The 19,256-nt window shown below is 46.0% G+C and overlaps 2 protein-coding genes across 3 annotated transcripts; one reads left to right on the forward strand and one right to left on the reverse strand.

Moving 5' to 3' along the window:
• The first annotated feature begins 234 nt into the window (after positions 1 to 234).
• On the forward strand, positions 235 to 5,656 carry LOC310807574 (uncharacterized protein). Of its 2 annotated transcripts, XM_083674086.1 has the most exons (6): positions 235 to 446; positions 1,225 to 1,279; positions 1,376 to 1,444; positions 2,462 to 2,546; positions 4,567 to 4,640; positions 4,685 to 5,656. In XM_083674086.1, exons 1-5 carry the CDS (start codon positions 387 to 389, stop codon positions 4,604 to 4,606), a joined length of 309 nt encoding a protein of 102 aa, XP_083530212.1. In that variant the 5' UTR covers positions 235 to 386; the 3' UTR covers positions 4,607 to 4,640; positions 4,685 to 5,656. The 2 variants fall into 2 exon arrangements, with proteins under 2 accessions (XP_083530212.1, XP_083530211.1); XM_083674085.1 differs by having other exon boundaries at positions 4,567 to 5,656.
• Positions 5,657 to 7,588: 1,932 nt separating this feature from the next.
• osmr (oncostatin M receptor) lies at positions 7,589 to 18,930 on the reverse strand (the record flags this gene model as incomplete). Its single annotated transcript, XM_083674015.1, has 18 exons — positions 7,589 to 7,652; positions 7,954 to 8,153; positions 8,583 to 8,667; positions 9,352 to 9,433; positions 9,639 to 9,791; positions 10,211 to 10,381; positions 11,184 to 11,285; positions 11,741 to 11,926; positions 12,573 to 12,786; positions 12,889 to 13,022; positions 13,162 to 13,309; positions 13,916 to 14,052; positions 15,617 to 15,765; positions 16,345 to 16,474; positions 16,736 to 17,023; positions 17,928 to 18,084; positions 18,327 to 18,388; positions 18,843 to 18,930. 18 exons carry the CDS (start codon positions 18,928 to 18,930, stop codon positions 7,589 to 7,591), a joined length of 2,550 nt encoding a protein of 849 aa, XP_083530141.1.
• Positions 18,931 to 19,256: the final 326 nt, after the last annotated feature.

A 19,256-nucleotide genomic window follows, 5' to 3' on the forward strand; every position in this document is an offset into this window, starting at 1 on the left:
TCTGTTGTTTTGTCATGTTTCCCTGTCGTCCTGTGAATGGAAAATGGAGTGGTTTTCAATTGGTCATGAATGAACCAATGAAGCGGTGGATGATATAAATCGTCAAGTCCTACATTGTTGGATGATTCTACCGTCAACCCAGTAGATTCTACCTACTTTTACTTTGTTGACTGTTACACGTGAGACGCACCGCCGCACATATCTCCGCCTCCTTGCAAGACAGAAGTCAGCTGATGGAAAATGTTTTAAGCAACTGTTCCGCCAGAGAGGAGCGAGGTGTTCCTGATGAGCCCGGGACCGACGGACGGACCACGGACGGACGGACGGAGAGGAGAGGAGAGGAGAGGAGAGAGGGACGAGCCTCATAACGACACCCGCGTGGAAAAATGTGGACGGAGGTGAAAAACCAGAGCAAAAGTCTCTTCCGAAATGGCAACACCTCGGAGGTAAGAGCAAACATAAAATGCAAGTATAATAATCCGACCCAGTCGTTTGACAGTTAGATTTTCTATACTTGTTTGCTCGGAATTAAGAAGAAAAAAAAGACATGTTTTCGTGAAAACGTGCCTCGTCAGCTGTTCGCATGGTTGATTGACGTGGGAATCAATGTAGCCTAACATGGGGGGGCAAATTGACAGGCTACTAGTTGCCTAAATGTTGTATTGGCGATAATCGGCTAGTTTCATGATGTTGCTGTTGGGTCGGTTCCGTTACCGTGCGCGCTGAAGGAAACACAACAGCACCATGCGACGCAAATGTTTTGGAAAACTTCGTCTTTGGCCGAGGGTCCACATACTTTCTTATCTTGGTCAAACAGTCGTGGCGCCGCATATCCTAATATAATTTTCCATACACATACTTCCTCAAATGTTTTTTTGCTGGAGTATTTGAATGTGTGTTTGCTTTGCGCTGCAAGCAGCAAGGTCGGTCGGTTTTGTGTCTTCTTGAGATGCTTCTCAGTGTGCGAGGGGCAGCTTAGGGAGAACTGGCTCTGAAAATGAAGGTAACCAGTCCCGGCAGTTATCACGCGGTTGGATCAGGCTCCTGTACTGAGACATCAGGAGGAGATGAGTGTCTGGCATGCACAGACAAGCAGATGGTACTGTGAAACTCATGTGTTTGCTATTGAACGGTGTATTTGTCCTGTCGTGTGTGTGTGTGTGTGTGTGTGTGTGGTGTATATCCTGTTTGTCTGGTTTGTGTATGAAATGTGTTGTCTTTCAGAGGGCTGTCCCAGTGGACCCCTTGGTCCTCCTCAGTACAGTTGAACAGAACAATGGTGAGTTTGTGGCATTTGTCACCGCAATTGAATCTGTGTCATACATAACTTCACCATAGTGCTTGTTTGTAAGCTCATCCGAGTATTTTCTTTAAGGGACGACAGCTGTGACTCATCCCTCACACACAGAGAACCCCTTTGCCAGAGGCAGTGGCATCATTCCAGGTGAGCATCACTCACCCATGTACCTGTCTCACCTGTCTCTCATACCCACATCACCACATACCTGGCAGATACCACACCTGGTCCAGGTCCATATCTTCTTAAAGCATCCCGTCCACCAACCTATTCCAATGTCCATGACACTGTAATTGACGAGTACAATGCAGGACAAAGAATGTCGCTTGTTTTTTTTTCTTGTGTTGTTTAAAGACAAAGGCTTGAATCGACTTAAATGTAGCGTGCCTTTGGTCTGGCGCTCGTCTTATTCAATTAGGAAAGTTAACTTCACTTCTCTTCCTCTCTGGTTTGACATCCAAGGGAAAACAAAACCAGATCGCCGTGTCACGGCCCGCTCCAAACCTCTCTCCTCTGATTTTCAGCTTTTATTTGGAACGTTCCCAATGTTGCCGTGGTGGAAAAATATAGATGATTTATTTATCAAACAAATGCGTCAGTTCATAAGGAGCCGCGTATTTGGAAGGGAGCATGAAATTCCTTTGGCCTCTGTAATGGTCAGTAATAGTTGGATTGTGACCTAAGAGCAAGTTAGCATTGCACTGCTAAGTGATGCCCCTTTACTGTAACAGCTGATCTTTCACGTCCTGTTGACAAATGCTCCCCTCTGGGAAGAAGAAGAAGAAGAAGAAGAAGAAGAAGAAGAAGCAGCAGCCCTTGTTTACATCGGAGGGTATAGGACAGGACGTGGGTAGCACATCGGAGGGTATAGGACAGGATGTGGGTAGCACATCGGAGGGTATAGGACAGGATGTGGGTAGCACATCGGAGGCTATAAGACAGGATGTGGGTAGCACATCGGAGGCTATAGGACAGGACGTGGGTACCAGTGTATGTTTGTCATTGACACATGTTGTTCCTAGATATTCCCTTGTTTCTCAGTCAGAGCCATGGAGAAGTACAGTGCATGACTATGCACTGTGATCACATAACAACCCCTACCACCCAGACATTTGTTAATGTGTGTGTGTGTGTGTGTGTGTGTGTGTGTGTGTGTGTGTGTAGGTGCCATTGCAGCAGCAGTGTTTATTGGCTTCCTGCTGGCCCTCTATGCAGTCCTGTGGAAGTGTATGGTCTCACCACCCCTAAGGTAAGGACAAGAAACCAGCCCACACAGCATTCTACTGGGACATTTATTAAACAGAGCTCTTGTTGTCCCACACCAATGACATCGGAGAGGGGACTATGATTCTAGGACTATGATGACTAGGTCAGTCTCTGTCCGTTCGCATGTCACAAGCTTTTTCTCCGACACCACTGGCCCAATCTCCGACACCACTGGCCTCGAGTTTCGAGGTGATGCCGATTCATCATTAAACATGTCACAATAGGGTACAAAATGGAGAGCTAGGAGTGTAGCCTGATGCAGTAGGCATGTAGCCTTACAAATTTGGGAATAACATTTTGAGAAATCAACACACAACTCTAAGAAGCAAGACTGATATACTGATCAAATAAGCATTACAGATTCCGGTGACTTTTCATTCTGGCCATGAATACAGCTGTAGGAGTGTAGCCTAAGGTAGTCGGCCTAGAGCCTAACACATTTGGGAGCAACGCTTTGTGAGTGATGTCTGTTATGCAGAATAACCACAGACAGTTTACCTGCATCAATACGGAAACGGAGTTGTGTAACCTAGGTATATAGCCAGTAGCATTTGCAACCGAATAGTTTAGCTGTGCAAACATGTTGTCTTAACCTATACTTGCACACACACAGCCTTGATACTATCCGATCCCTCAAGGTGAAATTTGTGTTTTAAAGTGAAGGCGTCTTACATCAATAGAGTTAGTACGATAGTAACCTAATTATTTTTCTCTTTGGTCACAGAAAGTGATTGCAAAAAGGGATTGTAAAAAGTTTACGAATAAACCTTCTTGCTTCATTCCATCACTCTCCGGTCATAGAGGGGGGGGGCTACATATTTAGCGCGGGGGGGGGCAACATGTTTACTGTGCTCTTGTTTAGTCTTCAGGAGATGGACGACACCCTCTGTTATCCGATCCCTCAAGCTGCCAATGGGTTTCATGCAGATTGTCAAACTGTCACTATAATAAACCCCAGTAGTGTCAGTGTGTCTGTTAAAAGGCCCTGTTCATCTTGTCCTCTTCCTCCCCCTCTTTCCCCTTCTCCTCTACCTCCCCCTCTTGCCCTGTGTCCTCTTCCTCCCCCTCTTGCCCTGTGTCCTCTTCCTCCCCCTTTTGCCCTGTGTCCTCTTCCTCCCCCTCTTGCCCTGTGTCCTCTACCTCCCCCCCTTTCCCCTCCTCCTCTTCCTCCCCCTCTTGCCCTGTGTCCTCTTCCTCCCCCTCTTGCCCTGTGTCCTCTTCCTCCCCCTCTTGCCCTGTGTCCTCTTCCTCCCCCTCTTTCCCCTCTTCCTCTACCTCCCCCTCTTTCCCCTCCTCCTCTTCCTCCCCCTCTTGCCCTGTGTCCTCTTCCTCCCCCTCTTGCCCTGTGTCCTCTTCCTCCCCCTCTTGCCCTGTGTCCTCTTCCTCCCCCTCTTGCCCTGTGTCCTCTTCCTCCCCCTCTTGCCCTGTGTCCTCTTCTTCCCCCTCCTCCACCACCCAGCTCCAAGGGAGCTACTGTCCACACTCCTGTCCACAGTCACCCACAGACCTCTTGATGAACAGCAGCTCATCATAGATGTGACCATTGTCTGATATGATGTCTGTTTTTCCAGTTTTAGCACCACAGGCCCTCTCTGACCTGACTCTTGATGCCTTTCTTGTTGAATATATATATGTACAGTACCGGTCAAAGGTTGGGACACACCTTGCCAAGAGTGTGCAAAGCTGTCATCAAAGCAAAAGGTGGCTACTTGGAAGAATCTAAAATATAAACCATATTCTGGTTCAACACTTTTTTGTTTACTACATAATTCCATGTGTTCCTTCATAGTTTTGATGTCTTCAATATTAATCTACAATGTAGAAAATAATACAAAATAAAGAAAAACCTTTGAATGAGAAGGTGTGTCCAAACCTTTGACTGGTACTGTACGTTTGAATCGAGTTACAGATATTTTCAGAATGTTACATTCCATAGAAGTAGAACATTACGCTCGATGTCGACACAGTTGGCCTGTGTCACTCCTGTCCTCTCGACCCCACAGGAAGAGGAGGCGACTGAAGGTTCGCGAGCAGAGGTGCTGACTAAGCATTAGCTTCTACAGAGCAGAGAGCTACAGGATCTGTTCAGGAGAGCTACTGGATCTGTTCAGGAGAGCTACTGGATCTGTTCAGGAGAGCTACTGGATCTCATCGGGGGGCCTCAGCATTTCATCTCCCGGAGCTGAGATCCCCACCTCTGCTCAGAGCGAGGGGGATCTGTTCAGAGCATGGACTGGGTCTCAAAGAATCAGCATTAGAAAGGATTTACTCAAATGGATCTAAAGGGATCCACTCAAAACAGATGTTGGAGGAACCTGAGGTCGCTGTGTGTGCGCTACAATTTTCCCTGAGGCTGACTCTGGATGTGATTTTTAACTGACTGTGTGTGTGTGTGTGTGTGTGAATGTGCGTGAGAGAGCGCGTGTGTGTGAGTGTGACTGCAGTCTGAAGTGTAGCTACACTGATGTTCAGCATACACTGTTTGTGTTGGCAGGTCATAGACAGCTATGGCCTGTCCCTGTGTGCACTGCTAGGGGATGTGGCAGCTCGGGCGGCCGCAGAGAGACCTTTTCATCTACTGGATGAAAGAGAGGATGGGTGTGGATGGTTGGTTGGTTGAGAGAGAGAGCACATTATTTCAATCTCATTATGGACAGTAGATTTTTAGAATGAGTCCTTTTGATGCAGTTACTCATTGTTCTATTCTGGAACTGCACAGCCCATTGTGATGTCATCAATTAGAACCTGTCAGAATGTTCAACAAGGGACGACACAGTTCATTCACAAAGAGTGGACGGACGGGACATCTTTCTATAGTTATGTTGTTTCAGCCACCTAATAACTGACTGAGCGGTCTGCTGACGATTGTCTGTGTAATATTATAACCTGGATTATGTGAACAAATATGGTGTATTTTATGGTGTGTTTTATGGGTGCATTTCAGTCAACTCTTTTGTAACAATGTATTGGTGTAATTCTTTGGGTTTATGTTCATGCTCTGCTCTGAAACAGCTTGTTGTTTTACCACCGCTGAGCTTTTTCATCAGGACATGAAAGCTACTGTATGACTGCTCTTCCCAATAAACTGATTTATTGCACTTTTACAACTGAGAGGGTTTTTTCCTTTGCTTCAAAAATATAATAAAAATAGATTCGAGAGAGAAATGGAAACAGAAAGAAGACAGATGTCCTCATTCCCTATTGCAAACGAGAGTAGATCTCGGCTGCATTCACGTCGTCACCATGGATCTGGTTCAGCGGGTTTAAGCTACGACCGCAGCTTGTTACCGTTTCACCTAGGGAGCGAAGGACAAATGGGGTGACCAGGGGAGAGGCTGGTGGAGGTAGAAATCAGAGGATGGGCTAATTGTAAGGAATGGAATAGAATGAGGAATGGTATCAAACACGTGTGCTTCTCCCCTGGGGTGGACGCACTGCTGGAGAAAGAGGAGATCAGCATCTTTGTAAAGAAAGAAATAATAACCCTACCCCTGATGCAGTTCCAACCCATCATCAGCAGGGGGAGCTGTTTTCATAAAAAGGAACATTTAAATTATTAAACCTAAACTCAGTGCTGGTATGTTTTTTTGTGTGTAACCGTGTTTGTTTAGTGTATTCTTACATCCAGTTTTTGATTGTGTGTTAATCTGTTTCAAACCCTCTGGTTTACTTTCTTTCGGTTGTCTACTGTAGAGTATGTTGGAGACAGGAGACATGATGTGCTGGTGTGTGGAAACGGAACTCCTGACCACTATCTTGCTGTTCGCATGTGATTGATTGCAGAGACAGTGCTGTTTGATCTCCTGTTGTAAACGGTGATGAATGCGCCCCTCTCACAGCCCGGAGCCCAGAGCACCGTCACAGCCGAGCAGGACGTCCTGCGGGTCAGTTTCCCTGTTGATTCCACTTCGCCAGAAGACTTCCCCCATTCGAAACCGGTCTTTCAGAATTCTGATCGTTGGGATGGTATATAAGCAGACGACAGAAATTTTAGGAATGAGCAAATCAATTATTACCATTATTAATCATTATTATTAATATTATATCTTCTGGAGTTAGTTATAACTTAATGTTAACTTATGTCACTAGGTCATGTGACCTCTATTATGTATAGTCAGCTTTACCATGTCCATATCCGTCTGAAGTGTATGAGGGAATAAACATTCAGCTCTTTATTTATTTATTTATTTATTTATTTATTTATCTTCACCACCACTACAGGATTTCCCTCCTAAATGCTCTAAACCAGGACGCATAGAGCAAAATTACAACTTTATTCAATAACAATAAGAATAACAGTCATATCACCTAAATATCTTGATAGAAGAATATTCTATACAGGACACATCACTTTGCATGACATATCAATACAGTAAACAATTATAAGTCCCTGTATGAGAGGATATATTTCAGACTTAAATACTGGTTGTTGTATTTACAATTCCCACACGCACGAACCCTAACCCTAAACCTTTTGCATTGACCAATATTTCCCTCATTTTCAGCTCGATACCGAGGATGTTGGCTAATCAGTCTATCAGTTTATGCAACAGACATCTGAGTTTCACAACCTCTTTTCATTAGCCTGAACTGCAGGGCGTGGTGCACAGAGAAAGAGGTGAAGGGTCGTGTAGTTCTCAGTTGTCAAGGTTACTTCACAACGTTGAAGCCCTGTGGACATTCTGTAATAATACATGAAGTATTTACATTGCTTCAATCTGACAACATGAAGGCTTTTTTTTAAAAGATATAGTTGTACACTAGATACAGAACATGATACAATGCATGTAGAAAGATGGGTCCCATTGGGAGGACACACACACACACACACACACACACACACACACACACACACACACACACATGATCTTGACCTCAGCCTGTTAAAGTTGGTCACACTTTACTCAGCTAAGGCCTCAGTGTAAATGTACCCACTGTGGCCACACAGGAGGCTCGGTGCTGGTGATGTCAGTGACCCTGATTGGCGGTGGCTCAGTGGGCTGTTACTGTAATTGGTGACACTCTTCACTTGGAGGACTGGCCTATCAAAGAGGTCTGTGGGTGACTGTGGACAGTAGCTCCCTTGGAACTGTGTGGTGGACAAGGGGGAGGTAGAGGACACAGGGCAAGAGGGGGAGGAAGAAGAGGAGGGGAAAGAGGGGGAGGTAGAGGACACAGGGCAAGAGGGGGAGGAAGAGGACACAGGGCAAGAGGGGGGGGAAGAGGACACAGGGCAAGAGGGGGAGGTAGAGGACACAGGGCAAGAGGGGGAGGTAGAGGACACAGGGCAATAGGGGGAGGTAGAGGAGGAGGGGAAAGAGGGGGAGGTAGAGGACACAGGGCAAGAGGGGGAGGAAGAGGACACAGGGCAAGAGGGGGAGGTAGAGGACACAGGGCAATAGGGGGAGGTAGAGGAGGAGGGGAAAGAGGGGGAGGTAGAGGAGGAGGGGAAAGTAGAAGAGGGGAGAGGGTCAGGGAGTTGAGGGTGTATCAGGGTAGTTCTCTCTGACACAGTCGGTCTGACGTCTAGGATCTCAATGTCACTGCAGACACACTCCGCCATCTTCAGGGACTGCAGCCTCTCACTGGTCTGGAGACAGGGATGGAGACAGGGATGGAGAGAATAGAGAATGAATGGAGAGAATTAGTGTGGTGTTTAAAAGTGGCTTCATAATTGTTAACTTCACTGTCAAAGAGACACACATAAAAAAACATTGAGTAAATTCTATATATATATATGTGTGTGTGTCATTTAGCTGACATTTTTATCCAAAGCAACTTACATTGCAGTGAGTGCATACATTTCAGTATATATGGTCCCAGCAGGAATCGAACCTACAACCTAAGCATTGTTAGCACCATGCTCTACCAACTGAGCCACAGAGGACCACATTCACATCAACAGCCTGTTTTCCAGTCATTACAAACAAGAAACATATAGAAAAAGCCCACAAACCCCAGACACTTGAGACAAAGCACAGTAATAACAGGTGTTTGTTTTTTTGTGTCTGTACTGTACCTCATATATTTGACTATCAAGCTCAATGTTTTTGATGTTGAGGGCAGCAGGGTAGCTAAAGATCTCAAGCACACCGCTCTTCAGCCTGGAGGAGGAACAGACAGTGTGGTCAGACAGACATGCAGGAGGAGTCAGTTAGGGACCAAGGAAGACTCTCAAAAGTCTTTCCTCCATTCCTCACATGCTATATATTTGCCTCCTTCTCAAAAGAGTACTTTTACATTTTACATTTATGGCATTTAGCAGATGCCTTTATCCAAAGCAACTTACAGCAAATACTTTTGTTTAAGTAAGTGAATCATCTATCCATCAGTCACCATAAGATAAAGTAATCAATGCTCACACCAGGGGCCATTGGCAGTCACAATGCTAGAAGAAGGATTTTTTTATTATTATTTTTTTATTATTATTTATTAACAGGAGAGAAACTTGTACAGGGGGGTAGTGGGGGTGAAGAGGTCTTTAGGAGGGACCGTTAAGATGGGTCTTCAAGGAGAAGATCTGTGGGTTCTCCCCCCTGACCAACTTCTCAAATGTCTTTTTTTTGACAAATGTCTCCTTTGAGGAGGTGAGGAGACAAGACACAAGGAATCATCAATCAGATTCACCCCAGGTGTCCAATCTCACCAGATGGGATCAATGAGTGGGGGACAACAGAAGTCCAATCTCACCAGATGGGATCAATGAGTGGGGGACAACAGAAGTCCAATCTCACCAGACGGGATCAATGAGTAGGGGCCAACATTCAAAGATGATGTAAGTGACTCACATTTTCCGCTGCATCCAGAGGAGGGTGGTACAGCTCAGCAGCAGAAGGAGAGGAATTAGGATCTTAGCCAGGAGCAGGGAGTCTGCCAGAGAACACAGCACAGGATTAGAACACACAGAACAGGCATTCCAATTCAAATAAAAGCTCCATATGGACTGGCAGCCATATTGGTTGAAAGAAGCATGACAGGAACAAGATGCATGGATGTGGAACATGTTGTGAAATCTGGCCGGTACACCTCTTGGTTGGAGTATTCATGCCCTGTAGTATTCTGGGGGTGGACTCACAGTTGGGGAGGGTCCTGATGGTGATGATGGTTGGTGGTCCACACCCCCCCTTGGTGAGGGCACTCAGATTAAATGTATACTCCTGCTCTTCCTGCAATCCCTCGATGGTCAAAACCTTCTTGTGAGGTTCCACCACCAACATGTTGAAGACATCTGCAGACAGGAAACAAAGAAATAGATTTTTTACCTGCTTTTGCAACATTTGCATTTGTAAAAAATGTGTATTTGTTTTATTTAAAACAGTTTTTATTTATTTTGTTATACGCTGAGTTACAGAAAGAGTGTTACAACTCATACCCTCACAATTTCTCTTCTAATATTGCCCCAACTGACTTTTTTGCTTAACCATCTCTTAAAGATTAAAGGAATCTGGAGACTTAACAAGAAGTTGTAATGAAGCATGCGATTATCAGGGTAGTGTTCCAGCTAGCCTATAATGCTGGCTGATGTTTATGTGAGTATTAAGTGAAAACACAGACACTTAGTTGACAAGCCCCTACATACCGGGTCTAGGGTAAACATTGTTACACAAGTTGGACTATCAGACCCTGTAATAGCTGACTGACACCCACTCTGCGTATAAGCTGGTGACCTGTCCGGGGACCCCGCCTCCTGCATGGTAACCATGTAACCAGTGATGAACCCCGGGTGGTTGGGGTCGTCGTCATGGAAACGCCACTCCAGGGTAATGCAGGAGGAAGTACTCCTAACTGGTTCAATCAGGCTGGGGGACTGGATAGGCTCTGGGAGAGGGTAGGGGGTAGAGAAAGGGAGAGGGTAGGGGGTAGAGAAAGGGAGAGGGTAGGGGGTAGAGAAAGGGAGAGGGTAGGGGGTAGAGAAAGGGAGAGGAATGGAGACGTAGAGGAAGAGAGAGATAACTATGTTCAATATTTAGCGAGGAGATGTCTTTTCTGTCACATTTGCCTCTGTGTGTGTGTGTGTGTGTGTGTGTGTGTGTGTGTGTGTGTGTGTGTGTGTGTGTGTGTGTGTGTGTGTGAGTGTGTGTGTGTGTGTTCACGTGCGTGTGTGATTTCCTGTTAAGCAGTTTTGGAGTTGCACAATAAGTGGCTCTAAGATTACCTTTCTGAAGTCAGTTTTACATTTACCCTCGTGAGGATATGACAAGCAGGAAAGGCGTGTGTGTGTGTGTGTGTGTGTGTGTGTGTGTGTGTGTGTGTGTGTGTGTGTGTGTGTGTGTGTGTGTGTGTGTGTGTGTGTGTGTGTGTGTGTGAGCGTGCATGAGCACACTCTACATGACCCAACAGACTTATCTATATCTAGTTATCCAGTTATCTATATTCGCTGTTGAAGCAAATCGCTCAGCATAACTGCAGAAGCCAAATTGACCAGATGTAATCTGGTATCATGCTAAGACACTCCCTCCAACATCACACACACACACACACACACACACACACACACACACACACACACACACACACACACACACACACACACACACACACACACACACACACACACACACACACACACACACTATTTGATAATACAGCACACTGTTGACACACTCACTGTGTTACTCACTGAGTTCATGTGAGTAGCCAGTCTGTGTTTCCAGCAGTCTGTGTCCGTTGTCACTGCATCCATAGATATTAAATGTGTATCTACAGCCTGCCTTAAAATTGCCTGCAAAATATTGGTTTGTTATTGTTATTATAATAGAAAAGAGAACATAGACCAAAGGTGTGCCGACATAGCGCTTCAAATACATCTGGAAACAATGTTGTAACCTACCCAATAGTAACTGTGGCAGTATACAGTACCAGTAAAAAGTTTGGACACACCTTGCCAAGAGTGCGCAAAGCTGTCATCAAAGCAAAAGGTGGCTACTTTGAAGAATCTAAAATATAAACCATATTCTGGTTTGTTTAACACTTTTTTGTTTACGACATAATTCCACATGTGTTCCTTCATAGTTTTGATGTCTTCAATATTAATCTACAATGTAGAAAATAATAAAAAATAAAGAAAAACCATTGAATGAGAGTGTGTCCAACTCTTTGACTGGTACTGTAAGTTGAAACAGAACTGTATGAATTTCATTTCATTATAACTCATCAATGGTAAGAGAGTGTGGGAACCTGCTGGGAGGGACAAGGAGCTGTTTCCTGCTGGCACCTTCCTCCACAGCAGAGTGCAGGGAACTTCATTTCCCAGGGTGCACCACTCTACCGTGTACCCACAGGTGGCGGATTCCTGACCGGCCCAGGAAAGGTGGAACCCTCCGGAGGCGCTGCCACTCACACGCTGTACCACCATGAGACGTTCTGGTCAGAGAAACATGAGAGAGAAATGTGCAGACTGGTTAAAACCAACACTTTGTATACAGGATGACGAAAAATAGCATAAGAGTTTACAGAAGTATTGAGGTGTTGGCGAAGATGTCGGCATCTGGCACACGTATTGGAATCTAGTAGGTGTTGCCTTGGGATTTCCAAGGTAACCAGGACCGGATCATGGTCCCGTGAGGCCCCTGGGCCCCCATGTCTTTTGGAGGCCAAGTTTATGTCCAGGTCTGATGGATATGCAGCGGAGAGTGCATTTACCTTTTCCACTATGACATCACTGTTAGACACCTGATCTGACATAAACAGAACTCTGGTCAAACGCTTGTAAGGGTCCAATCGATGTTCAAGGCATGCCACTAGCTTATCAAGGACTGCATGAAATGTTTCTATTTTGAACTTCTCCCTCCCCTCAAGTGTCACACCTGACTCTGAGCTCTTATCTGCAAATGTTTTGTGTTTCCTCTTTCGCTGAAGATCGTGCTTCTATGACTGAGAGACACCTGTCACATTTAAGGCTGCCCTTTCAAAAGCCTCAAACTGGTCTCGCTGTCCCGCCACAGAATCCCTCAACGAAGACAAAAGCTGTGCTGCCACAGAGATGTCAATGTCACTGATAGTCACCCACCTCGGTCATCCACCTGAGGGATGGTGATATGGGATGGGAGGGAGGAGCCAGCCTTAATGACAGCCTGGACAGTGATGTCACACTGCCCTGGACCAATGGTGATCTCTGCCTGTGTGTGCTCTTTGTCCTTCCACAGGGTCTCATTCTGACTCTTCTGCTTCCACTGTACCCTGTAGCCCTGGATTCTAACACCTAACGCCGAGCCACTGAAATTCTGAGGAAACAGGCAATAAACAGAAGCATTTATGGCATTTAGCAGACGCCTTTATCCAAAGAGACTTACAACAAATACATTTGTTTAAACCGGGGTTCCCACCGGGGTTCCCACCGAGGTTCCCACCGAGGTCCCCACCGGGGTTCCCACGGAGGTCCACAGCAGGGTAACGTTCCGACGGTTGTGGGAGTGTGGCTGTCCGACCCTTCTCCAAACTTCCACGCTCACTAAGGGGTCTGCAGAGAAGAGCAGATGAAGGGAATATTCCATTAAGCCAATAATCAGAAGGTTAAATGGAGCTATTACTTTGGTGCTAACCAACCCTCTCAGATCTAGGGACTAGGGCTCAGTTTGGTATGGGGCTGGGGGGCTCACAGGTGGTGAATCGCGTGGGGGGTGTCCACTCTCCCCAGAGATTCTCTTTCACGGCACAGCGCACCCTGGTGGAGTAATGGGTGTTGGGGCATAGCAGCTTCAGCCTGACATCACAACGACTGTTCGAGCCCCCACAATGCACCTGGTGCTACACAGGAAGAGCACACAATCAATGACTTCTACAACACTGGGCTAATGTCAGGGTTTGTTGTGGTTACATTTACATTTTTACATTTATGGCATTTAGCAGACGCCTTTATCCAAAGCGACTTACATTTGTTTAAGTAAGTGAATCATCTATCCATCAGTCATCATAAGATAAAGTAATCAATGCTCAGACCAGGGGCCATTGGCAGTCACAATGCTAGAAGAAGAAGGAGAAAAACTTGTACAGAGGGGTAGTGGGGGTGAAGAGGTCTCTAGGGTTAGGGTTAGGGTTAGTACAGGGGGGTAGTGGGGGTGAAGAGGTCTGTAGGGTTAGGGTTAGGGTTAGGGTTAGTACAGGGGGGTAGTGGGGGTGAAGAGGTCTTTAGGAGGGACTGTTAAGATGTAGCCTGAAGAGATGGGTTTTCAATCTACGGCGGAAGATTGGTAGTGACTCTGGTTACAAAGTGCTACAGTATACTTCCACCCTGGCTAGCATGGCCCGAAAGTAGTGACCCACTGAATGTTATTATTGAAGTAGTATGATAAGATTCCTTCCTACTGGCTGTACTTCACATGGTCATACACACTGGTCCAGGGTTTGACTCACCGTGGTTCTGCCTGGGTCTGTGGTGACCTGACAGAGGGGGTCAAACCCAGACAGGTTCCCCCTCAGACTCAGAGCCCAGGACACGTTGACCTCCATGACCCCTGGGCTCACCCTCATTTGCTCTACAGCTGGGAACACTAGAAACAACACAAAAATGCATTTACATAATCTACTCTATCGCCATAGTTACATTTACATTTATGGCATTTAGCAGACGCCTTTATCCAAAGCGACTTACAACAAATATATTTGTTTAAGTAAGTGAATCATCTATCCAACAGTCATCATAAGATAAAGTAATCAATGCTCATACCAGGGGCCATTGGCAGCCACAATGATAGAAGAAGATTTTTTTTTTAACAGGAGAAAAACTTGTACAAGGGGGCAGTGGGGGTGAAGAAGTCTCTAGGGTTAGGGTTAGTACAGGGGGGTAGTGGGGGTGAAGAAGTCTCTAGGGTTAGGGTTAGGGTTAGTACAGGGGGGCAGTGGGGGTGAAGAAGTCTCTAGGGTTAGGGTTAGTACAGGGGGGTAGTGGGGGTGAAGAGGTCTCTAGGGTTAGGGTTAGTACAGGGGGGTAGTGGGGGTGAAGAAGTCTCTAGGGTTAGGGTTAGTACAGGGGGGTAGTGGGGGTGAAGAAGTCTCTAGGGTTAGGGTTAGTACAGGGGGGTAGTGGGGGTGAAGAGGTCTCTAGGGTTAGGGTTAGTACAGGGCGGTAGTGGGGGTGAAGAGGTCTCTAGGGTTAGGGTTAGTACAGGGGGGTAGTGGGGGTGAAGAAGTCTCTAGGGTTAGGGTTAGTACAGGGGGGTAGTGGGGGTGAAGAGGTCTCTAGGGTTAGGGTTAGTACAGGGGGGTAGTGGGGGTGAAGAGATCTCTAGGGTTAGGGTTAGTACAGGGGGGTAGTGGGGGTGAAGAGGTCTCTAGGGTTAGGGTTAGTACAGGGGGGTAGTGGGGGTGAAGAAGTCTCTAGGGTTAGGGTTAGTACAGGGGGGTAGTGGGGGTGAAGAAGTCTCTAGGGTTAGGGTTAGTACAGGGGGGCAGTGGGGGTGAAGAAGTCTCTAGGGTTAGGGTTAGTACAGGGGGGTAGCGGGGGTGAAGAGGTCTCTAGGGTTAGGGTTAGTACAGGGGGGTAGCGGGGGTGAAGAGGTCTCTAGGGTTAGGGTTAGTACAGGGGGGTAGTGGGGGTGAAGAGGTCTCTAGGGTTAGGGTTAGTACAGGGGGGTAGTGGGGGTGAAGAAGTCTCTAGGGTTAGGGTTAGTACAGGGGGGTAGTGGGGGTGAAGAGGTCTCTAGGGTTAGGGTTAGTACAGGGGGGTAGTGGGGGTGAAGAGGTCTCTAGGGTTAGGGTTAGGGTTAGTACAGGGGGGTAGTGGGGGTGAAGAGGTCTCTAGGGTTAGGGTTAGTACAGGGGGGTAGTGGGGGTGAAGAGGTCTCTAGGGTTAGGGTTAGTACAGGGGGGTAGTGGGGGTGAAGAGGTCTTTAGGGTTAGGGTTAGTACAGGGGGGGTAGTGGGGGTGAAGAAGTCTCTAGGGTTAGGGTTAGTACAGGGGGGTAGTGGGGGTGAAGAGGTGTTCATTTAGTCAATTTACAGTACACACATTCAACACCAACATGTTGTCCCACACTGTTGTTCTGACATAGACAGTGTGTTATTATGCAATATTCTGTATGTCAGTATGGCCCAGAGTGCTGCTTCTCTCCTCACCTCTGTCAGTGATGTTAAAGTCGTAGCCCTGCCTCTCCTCCCCCAGCTGGTTTCTCACCACCAGTGACACCTGGTACTCCTCTCGGCCTGGGACAGCCTCAAACACGCAGGACGACTCACTGCACCTGACAGGACCCTGAGCAGAGTTCCTGCCCATTCAAACGCGATGGAGGGAAGAGAGAAGATATGAGAGCGATGGTGTCTCACGCTGACCTGAGAGCCACATCTGTTCTGCCTGAGCCGACTACTTCAGTTGTTGTCATAGCAAAGCAATTGGCGGTCTCTATTTATGTTGAGTTGTACTTTGCTTGTATTTACAGAGTACTGGAGTTGATAATTCCATAAGTGTAACAGGAACTGTAAACAGGATATATTTCCCCATATCCCCCCTGGTACTGTAGTTGGTTTACATAAGGTGTGGAGATTAGGTGGGTGTTGAGAAAGTCCGGTGTCAAGATAATGTTGATGTTTATGTTGACTCTTTTTACAAGGAAAACCAAATGTGTTGCTATTTTCAGAGACAATACTACTTTGTTTTCATGCTACCGTTTCCCCAATAATGCAACTCACTTTCTGTTGAGGGTTTTGTGTTTTGTGTGTGTGTGTGTGTGTGTGTGTGTGTGTGTGTGTGTGTGTGTGTGTGTGTGTGTGTGTGTGTGTGTGTGTGTGTGTGTGTGTGTGTGTGTGTGTGTGTGTGTGTGTGTGTGTGTGTGTGTGTGTAGACTCACTCTATAAACAGGGTGTGTGTGCGTTTGTACTGCCTGCGTAGGTTAGTGTCTCTGCCTGGGCTCCAGCTGCAGTGGACCTTTCTGAGGTCTGCAGTTCCACAGTTCAGGTTTTCCAGCCTCTGGGGAGGAACTGTCATAGAGACACGAATTTAATGAAAATTCACAGAGCTCCAGAAATGCCATCAATCTGAAGGCAAAGTAAAGTTCATTTGGAGTTGAACTTGAAATATTACTAGTCCATTTTTCTTGTTTTGGTTTTGCACTCACAGAAAGTAAAACGTACTCATAGTGCTATGGAAAATACAACTACCAGTATGCAACTATTCAACCAACCCAGAGAGGTTTAGACAATAATAAATGCGGTGACAAGCCTACAGTCTTGGCTACTAACAGCTGACAAAGTTGTGGCAGTAGTTGGATGCGTCCTTCCTCGTATCTGTACACGTAAACAACACCCCTCGCCAGGACCACTTTGTGATGTTCAGGTTGCCTACGGCGATAGCTGAGACTCCTCCTCCAATGGCGATAGCAGGGTAACGGGTGCCATTGAAGGTCATGTTGGTGATATGAGTGCCTTTAGGGGGGACACAGCAGAGCAAGATGGTGGACCCCTCCCTAAGCACCTGCTGGAAGGGGAACATCCTGGTCCTGTTCAAAACTCCCACTGACTTCTGGACTCCTAGAGGGTGAAGGAGTAGACATGCCATAGACTAAGAACAAGCATATGACCTGAGGACCTGAGGAAGTAGCTGTCTGTAATGCTAGGCTTTTGAGGACAACAGTAAACATTGCTCCAGCCTGTTGCCAGAGTGCTAGTTGTGCAAATGAGCTGATATCTGAAAGGGAAGAGAAAAAGGAAGCGGACCTCTTGCTTATGATGTATGATCACCCTTTCTATTCTAGAGTTATAGGATATGTATATAGACATATAGGGTATGTATATAGACATATAGGGTATGTACAGACATATAGGGTATGTACATAGACAAACAAGGTATGTACAGACATACAAGGTATGTATATAGACATATAGGGTATGTACATAGACATACAAGGTATGTACAGACATACAAGGTATGTATATAGACATATAGGGTATATACATAGACATACAAGGTATGTATATAGACATATAGGGTATGTACATAGACATACAAGGTATGTACAGACATACAAGGTATGTATATAGACATATAGGGTATATACAGACATATAGGGTATGTACATAGACAAACAAGGTATGTACAGACATACAAGGTATGTATATAGACATATAGGGTATGTACATAGACATACAAGGTATGTACAGACATACAAGGTATGTATATAGACATATAGGGTATGTACATAGACATATAGGGTATGTACATAGACATACAAGGTATGTACAGACATACAAGGTATGTATATAGACATATAGGGTATATAGGCCATCATCGTTGGCCCTCCATTGGCTCCAGGAAGTTGAGACAGAATGGTTGCAAAAGCGTCGTACTCTAGCAGAGTGATCGTCCAAACAGTCATCCAAACAGTCATCCAAACAGTCATCCAAACAGTCATACATAAGCAATTACAATTCCCACCATAGTTGGTCCTCCATTGGCTCCAGGAACTTGAGACAGAATGGTTGTAAAAGCGTCGTATTCTGACAGAGTGGTCGGCACACTGCAGAGGGAGCTCAGAGACCCAGGTCCATGTGAACACAGGATCTCTCCCCACGCCATGTGCACTCACATTGATCTAAGCGACAAACATGAACAATTAAACACTTCGCACAGGACAGCCAAATTTGATAAAGCACTAGAATGACTTACAATATAACCATGGCAATATCTTCACAGCCATACTTGTATTAAGTGGATGAACAATGAACCACCTAGCGTGACAGTTTTACTTACACTGTGAATGATGGTGAGGTTTTCAGTGCGTCCGACCTGGATTTGGTAAGAAGGTAAACCAGTGTGGTTGACCAGCCATCTCACCTCTAGACTCTGTCTGTCATCATCAGACAGAAGCCCGGTGATGCTGGGTCCAGCTCTCCAGGCTGGGGAGACAAACAAACAAGATAGTATGTACGTCACACCTCTATATGTTCACAGATCTTAGTCATTGGTTATAGAAAAGTAAGACAGTTGTAATTGATACTCATTATACTACTTATAAATCATATTTATATGTTTGAACTTCTGTCTTTCCTAAAATACAACAATGCCACTGTAAGCTAGTTGAGTTACAAAATATGAAATCTGTAGTTTTTCGTTTTGTTAATCAGATCTTGCTGAATAAAAATCAAACTAACTCTGAGATTCCTAACTTTTAATTATCTCCCTCGGTCCGCTAAAGCAATGCGCATCCCGAATTTGTGTGTCAGACCTAAAATAAGAACGAGAAAATAATAAATGATTTAATTTTTTAAGTGAAACAAGTAATACAGTTGGTATGGCCTGAAGAAAAACCAAACCCAGAGTGGTACACCGCTCTGACCAGACCCATCCTACCTGCCTCCGAGCAGCGTCCATCCTCATACTCAGAGGAAGTTAGAACGAGGAGAAGCAGATGACTTAACCAGGATATACAGACGGTCATATTCTTCTCGCTTTTCCACAGAAAATGTGTTGAGAAAGTAAGACAGCTAAAGCCACAGCATGGTGAATAAACCGCTGGGGGCCTCCGTAGCCTCCGTGGCCTCCGTGGCCTCCGTGGCCTCCGTAGCCTCCCTAGCCTCCGTAGCCTCCGTCTCCCCCTGATGCAGCCGCACTGCTGACGGCCCAGGCTGACAGCTCAGAATGACTCAAGAGGAGTGATGTGCTTTCTGGCAGCGGTTTCACAACTATTACTCAAAGTATTGAGTAATAAATAGGTCAACTTACAGCAGCCTGTATGAGGGGAAGAGGGCAGTAACACTAGAGGAT

Source organism: Argentina silus (assembly GCF_951799395.1).
Source record: "Argentina silus genome assembly, chromosome: 7".
NCBI classification, from domain to species: domain Eukaryota; kingdom Metazoa; phylum Chordata; class Actinopteri; order Argentiniformes; family Argentinidae; genus Argentina; species Argentina silus.

Bases quoted from the DNA above. Each gene is read 5' to 3' on its own strand.
- LOC310807574 (XM_083674085.1), top strand. From the start codon at position 387: ATGTGGACGGAGGTGAAAAACCAGAGCAAAAGTCTCTTCCGAAATGGC. The intron at 447-1,224 runs GTAAGAGCAAAC...GTTGTCTTTCAG, and splicing joins GAAATGGCAACACCTCGGAG to AGGGCTGTCCCAGTGGACCC. The intron at 2,547-4,566 runs GTAAGGACAAGA...TCGACCCCACAG, and splicing joins ATGGTCTCACCACCCCTAAG to GAAGAGGAGGCGACTGAAGG.